Source organism: Alexandromys fortis, unplaced genomic scaffold (assembly GCF_014885135.2).
Source record: "Alexandromys fortis isolate MF-2015 unplaced genomic scaffold, M_Fortis_MF-2015_v1.1 scaffold_41, whole genome shotgun sequence".
NCBI lineage: Eukaryota > Metazoa > Chordata > Mammalia > Rodentia > Cricetidae > Alexandromys > Alexandromys fortis.
Window position 1 is genome coordinate 8051392 of NW_026067923.1, and position 6929 is coordinate 8058320.

The 6929-nt window shown below is 44.6% G+C and overlaps 1 protein-coding gene across 1 annotated transcript in view; it reads left to right on the top strand.

Annotated features, from left to right (window-relative positions):
* The window catches only part of Tram1 (translocation associated membrane protein 1), a 29129-nt gene that overhangs the window by 6426 nt on the left and 15774 nt on the right, over window positions 1–6929 (top strand). Inside the window, exons 2-5 of the mRNA XM_050142092.1 lie at window positions 2820–2883; window positions 4092–4213; window positions 4335–4451; window positions 5728–5786. Of these exons, the coding sequence (XP_049998049.1) occupies window positions 2820–2883; window positions 4092–4213; window positions 4335–4451; window positions 5728–5786 (362 nt within the window). The remainder of the gene's footprint in view (window positions 1–2819; window positions 2884–4091; window positions 4214–4334; window positions 4452–5727; window positions 5787–6929) is intronic.

The following is a 6929-nucleotide window of genomic DNA, read 5'->3' on the forward strand; positions in this document are numbered from 1 at the left end:
GGGGGGGGTGGAGAGAGAGAGAGAGAGAGAGAGAGAGAGAGAGAGAGAGAGAGAGAGAGAGAGATACACACAGATTTGGGGTGTGTGGATGGATCCTCATTCTCTTCATTCTCCCTTCACTTTTTTGCATATCAATTTCTTCAGGTCACATAAGTAAGACAATTCTATCCCCGACTCATCATAAATTATAGTCAAACATAGGGATCCACCGTGTATATGGCATATAAGAAACATAAATGAATTCCATGCTTAGAACTAAGTCTCCCTCTGCAAAACCTTTCGTGGCTTATATGCAGACACTCCAGAATTTAAAAAGCAAGAAACCAAATTTGCTTTTGATCTCAGGCATGTAGGTAAGGGAGGCTTGGCCTGTGCCACCATCACAGCTGAGGAGGAAGTAGTCAAGATTACTCTGCTTACAATTCCTTTCCTAACACATCTTTCCACTGTTTTCCTCTTTGTATTTAATTCCTCCTTTTCTCCTGGGAACTATCCCTGGGGACAGACTCATTATCTTTCCTGGCCTAAAAACAGCATCATGGTGACTGTCTGCTAAGAGACTTGGTGCCATCTTGTTACTCTTAGGGTTTCAGTCCGCAGCACTTTGACTTCTCTGAGCCCTTCGTTGATGTGTCTCAAGCTGTGACCCGTGAATTCATTGCAGTCACCTTATCTTGCCTTTTGGAATCGTGGCTATGTGGTCCATCCGGTTTTTCAAGCATTTTCCTCTCATCTTTGGGGACGCCAGACACTTTCCTTTCTCTCTGTCACTGACATTTCTTTTTAGTTTAGGGTACCACTGGCTTTCCCGGTTCACAGTTTGGGAAGTCAGGCCGGCTGCTTTGGGTCTGTGGTGGAATGAACATGGTGGCAGAGAGCCCCTGATGGAGGGGCAGAGAAGCAGGAGAGAGGGGAAAAAAGAAAGACGGCAGGCTCTCTCAGTCCCCGTGAACCACGAACTAAAGGTTCTAGTAGTTCCATGGCTAAGGACCTTCAGGCCAAGCGTAGCAGAGACTTGAGTTTTGGCAGTCTCTGTTCACTCTACAGACACTGTACACTTGCAGAGATGGTAGATAAGCTCCCACAATTCAACCTCTGTCAATAGTAATTCCCAAGTCTTAAGCTAACTTCTGCCTGCCAGCTTCTAGATTTGGATATAAGCTGCCTGCAGCCCTTTGCAACCATGTATCTCAAAGAAATCTCAATTAGTTGATCAGTTTCTTCCCTGATGTTCATAACCTGCTGTTCTTGTACTCCGCCTTTGTGTTAGCATTTGTCACCTTGTTGTGCAAGCTGTAAGCACGAGTGAGTAAGTAATGTGGGACACTTTCCTTTGCCTACCAATCCTTACCTGGCTCCCTAAGTGCCTCATCTATCCCACCGCCACTGTCCTAGTGCCAACTTTACTATCCTTCACTGGGTGTCTTGCAAAGTCTTACACTTGGCTTGCATGTTTACTCTGTGATGTTTCATCTTATATTTATTCTATAATGATGAACATATAATCTAGGTCCCACGCTAGGTTGGTCTTTAAAATTAGCATTGCATTCTTCCTTACTGTGTGGAGGTCAGGAGACAACCTGTAGGAGTCAGTGCTCTCCCTCCACCATGTGGGCTATCAGGCTTGGTGACAAGGGCCCTTACTGGCTGAGCTATCTCTCCAGCCTCCCCAGACTAGGTTCTGAGCATCCAGTGAGAGGATGATGTAAGCAGGGCCCCATCAGATGGCGCTGACTTCATAGCGGGTGCAACAGAAGTGACCAGAGTCCTGCCATGTTGTGTGACTTGAAGGAGAGGCACATCTTTGTCTGACAAAGGAGCTGCCCCTCCCGTCTGAGAATACTGTGGGGAGGGGCCAGAAAACAGGTGAGACCTTTGAAGAGAGGGAGGAATGTCGGCCCCACTTTGCCAGGAAGACAGGAATCCAAGGAGAATCCAGGGAGAGTGGGGAACACGGAAGGGCGCCTGGAAGATGATTGTGGTGGCGATGTGGAGAATCCAAGGGGGCAAGAGACCCCTCCTGAAAATCAAATTTCAGTCACACTGAAGCAACTCAGTACTGTTTCTGTGCTTTTCGTTTCTGCCTCTGCTGCAGTCTTCAACCCCTGGGCAACCTAGGAACATCAAACAAGCTCTTGTGCCACACCTCGGAGAAGCATTTCCTACCCCTAGGAAAAGCAAAGAGCGTGGTCCTTTCTCCTGAGGATCTGGTGTAGGGTGTTGGCCCAGATCCTGCAGCATTGTATCAGTCTGTTTACGGCTCCTGACACAGCCCAGCTCTTGTCCTGGGATCAGGTCATTCATCTGTACTGAGCCTTGCAGGTGGAGCGCTGGCCTCGGTGCCTGTGAGTGCCAGTGAGTAAACATTCCATCTTTGTGTTCTGACCGCAGTTAATGAAATACCTGCTGACCAGGCACATGGGAGAGGGGACGAGTGCATAGACCATGCAAGTGCTCCAACTTCGCTTACACAAACTCTGCTTCCCTTATTAATTTACACAACATTTCCCTTGATGGGAACTTCCCAGTGATTGTTCTAGAATAGAGAATTGATATTTGAGAGATCATTGTTTGCTGGGTCAACTGAAGTCGTGTTTTGAAATGTCAGCGGTACACATGGGTCACGTGGTCTGAATTACAGAAGTTCCTAACTCTAGACACTGCTTGTGATCAGACATCCCCACTGTGTCTGCCCAAGGTGCCGCAGAATTGGGGGTCTTGCTTCTTGGAAGTGAGGGCAGAATTTGTGATCTCTTGCCCTTGTGTGTTACCATTTGGGAGAGAGTCACTACTGATGCTTTCCATGCTTTCTCCTCCAGATAACAGCAAAAGCAGCCATCGTCTTTGTTGCTCTTCAGTATAACGTCACCCGACCCGCAACAGGTAGGTGCTCATGTCGCGTGCCCGTGGACACTAAAATCTATGTTACTCTCTAGCGTCCGGGCTTTATTTTATCCTAAACAGTGTATGAAACCTGGTTTTATGTGTTTATTGTTTATTATATATTTTGTGCATGGTCTTGAAATTCCATCATAGAATTTTCTGTATCACTCCCTACAGTCCCTTGCTAATGGATATCCCAAGAGTAGATGTGCAGCCGGGATTTCTGCCCTTGGTTATATTTTAGCCTGGGGATGAACCTACACACTTATTCTTTGCATTTTTTTGTATTCTGCCTTCAGCGGGCATTTTGACGAGGGAAAATATTAGTAAACTTTAGGAGTTATCAGATAATTGTGGCCAAGCTAAAACTTTCACTTTAGAAAGTTTTATTTCCAAGTTATGCTATGTAAAAATTGAGTTGCTGTTGAGGAGCAGGGTGCTGTGGTTGGCTATCGTAAGCGAGAGAGAGGAGGCTGACTTAAGGAAATGGGGTGTATCCGGCAGTAACCTGCTCTAGGGTTCCCACCTTGGCGGAAGACCAGAGGGCAGGATGAGTTTTTCTGTTGTGTGCAGCTCTATAAACGCTTGGTAGAGTAAGCGCCTGGGAACACAAGTTGCTCGAGACTGCAGTGTGGGTGGGCATTCGAGATTCCAGGATGAACTTGTCACCTAGAAGTCCCTAAACAAACCTCAGAACTCAAAAGCAGTAGCCAGCAGCTCATAAGTACTGACGTTCATTTTGAAAAATTAACGTAACTTTTGAATAGTAGCTGCATCTTTCTGGCGCTCAGAAATCAGAACCAAAGCAGACAAGTCACGTTAGCCTGCGGTGAGAATCAGAATGGAAGTCCAGCCATTAGAAGTCCAGCCAAGCGACTGCAGGGCTCTAGAGAAGAGAGTAGGGGAGGTAAAGGTCGGCCAGGTAGCGTGCGGCTCCCTCCCCCTGTTTTTTGGTTCCTGGTGGCTGTGACTAACATGTGCCCAGTCTTTTGTAAGTAATCCCTGAAGCGTCAGGTGGTAGACAGCCTCTTCAGTTTTCCTTCCCCCATGGCTCGAGACCCTCGGGGGAAACTATGGTATCGCTGTAGAACTCTATTTGGGGTTGGTCTCCTTTCGTTTGTTTCCATAACTATGTTGTACCGAGTGCTGTTTTCATAATCTCACGTATATTTTTTTTTGTGTGTGTGTGTGTCCTTTTTGGCCTTCAGAAGAACAAGCTACTGAATCAGCATCCCTTTATTCCTATGGCTTCAAAGATTTGGCTACAGTTTTCTTCTACATGCTAGTGGCGATAATTATTCATGCCATAATTCAGGAGTATGTGTTGGATGTAAGTATACAATCTCAGAAATCCCTGTTTCGTAACTACTAGTTCTCCATCCTACGATCATCATATATTATGTGTATTTTGTGACTTGTTCTTTATTGCTAATACCTGCTTTTGTTTCCAGAAAATTAACAGACGAATGCACTTCTCCAAAACAAAGCACAGCAAGTTTAATGAGTCTGGTCAGCTCAGTGCATTCTACCTTCTTGCTTGTATTTGGGGCACATTCATTCTCGTCTCTGTAAGTATGTCACCAGGCATTGTCCTTACATCTCTGTGACGCTAAGAACTCTGCTCGTGGATGAGTATACTGAAGAGTTCCCAGGCTGGCTCTTTTCAGATAGCAGCAGTTCATAGCTACTGACTGTTTGAGCAAGGCTCACACGGTTTTCAGTGTGGGACATCGTTACTGTTTCTTGTTGTCACTTGTAGATCTCCGCTTTTACAGAGAGGATCTCCGCTTTTACAGAGAGGATCCCACGAGCTTGCTGAGATTAGATAAGCAGAATTGTTGTTGGTCAGTTCGTCCTTGAGGCAGTGGAGGGGGGGCTCCTGAAACAGCAGTGTTCAAGTAAGGCCGTGTGAACCTTTCGCTCTCTAATGAGAGGGACGACTGTGTCGACTTTAGTGTTAAATGACAACACACAGTGCCCCCATTCATATCCCATTCCATGGCTCTACACACCTCTGAGACTGTTGAACTTTTAAGTCATCAGTCGTCATGGTGGAAATCAACAACAGCCAAGGAAGGTGCCCAGGATACAGCACTTAATGGCAGGCAGAGCTGTGCCCACCCCATCTTACTGATGTAGCAGACATAAAGGAAATGTCAGCTTAAAAATCTGTTTTATGTAAGCTTTTAATGTAAGAGTTACCCTGGGCCAGGAAGTGGTGGCATATCCCTTTAATCTCAGTACTTGGGAGGCAAAGGCAGGCAGATCACTGTGAGTTCAAGGTCAGCCTGGTCTACAAAGTGAGTTCCAGGACAACCAGAGCTACGCAGAGAAACCCTGTCACAAAAAAAACAAAACAACAACAAAAAAAGTTATACCAGGGACACATAGTCTTCTTAAGCCATCACTGTGGTTTAAAGGGGTTTTGTTTTGTTTCTTGTCATCAGATACATCCAGTTCCCTGAGAAGGAGGTTTGCATGACATTGTATGAGTTGCATCATAGTGAACTTCTGTCAAGAAGTACTGTTTTCAGTTCTCTGATTGCAGCTAAAATACACCCTCACAAAGTTGGTCCACGCCTGTTCCATTCGGTTGTTGTTTACTGCATAATGCTTGTGTGTCTGTACTTCTTACTCTCCTGTATTGAATTGAAGGATACTTGAAAATTGGGTGCTGTATCTCACTTGGTTTTATATATCATACTTATATCCCTTGGTAGCCCAAGCCATTCAGATTAGCTTAGAAGAGCCGAAACACTTGAGTTCAGCTCACCCTTTGGAACTTTCTATGGGGAACTGTAAATGTTTGTGTGGTGCTCACAGGCCAATTTTCCTGTCTCTTAGGAAGACTATATCTCAGATCCAACCATCCTGTGGAGGGCTTATCCCCATAACCTGATGACGTAAGTTAATACTGTGTTTTTAATTGGGCCTTTCTTAACTAAAGACTGCTCAAGTGACAAACAAGCTGAAGCCATTCCTGTTCATCTCTTCTGGGCTTGATGCTAATACATGAAGTGGGCACGTTGCCTGCAGCTTAAGGATAGGGACGTCACCATTGTCATAAGAAAAAGGAGCTGTGTGTTGTTTGTGTGTGTTTTCATTACCTTTACCAGCTTGAGACAACTGATTTTAACCACTGGTTTGCTTTTTTTTTTTTTTTACTAAATGGCTATTATTTTTTTTCTCTTTTTTTTTTAACATTTTATTATTGATAGTTGTTGAGCTCTACATTTTTCTCTGCTCCCCTCCTCCCCGCTCTGCCTCTTCCTTTCCCCCTTCAATCCTCCCCAAGGTCTCCATGCTCCAATTTACTCAGGAGATCTTGTCTTTATCTACTTTCTACTTCTTATGTAGATTACATCTATGTAAGTCTCTCTTAGTGTCCTCATTGTTGTCTAAGTTCTCTGGGGTTGTGGTTTGTAGGCTGGCTTTCTTTGCTTTATGTTTAAAAACCACTTATGAGTGAGTACATGTGATAATTATCTTTCTGGGTCTGGGTTACCTCACTCAAAATAATGTTTTCTACCTCTATCCATTATCCTGCAAATTCAAGATGTCATTATTCTTTTCTGCTTTGTAGTACTCCATTGTGTAAATGTACCACATTTTCCTTATCCGTTCTTCTATTGAGGGGCATTTAGGTTGTTTCCAGGTTCTGGCTATGACAAACAAAGCTGCTATGAACATAGTTGAGCACATGTCCTTGTGGCATGATTGAGCATCCTTTGCATATATCCCCAAAAGTGGTGTTACTGGGTCTTGAGGAAGAATGTTTCCTAATTTTCTGAGAAATCGCCACACTGACATCCGAAGGGGTTGCACCAAATTGCATTCCCACCAACAATGCAGAAGTGTTTCCTTTTAATTTGGGATCAACCTACCTCTGGACCCAGCAATACCACTCTTGGGAATATACCCAAGAGAGGCCTTATTATACAACAAAAGTATATGCTCTACTATGTTCATAGCAGCATTGTTTATAATAGCCAGAACCTGTAAACAACCTAGATGCCCCTCAACCAAAGAATGGATAAAGAAAATGT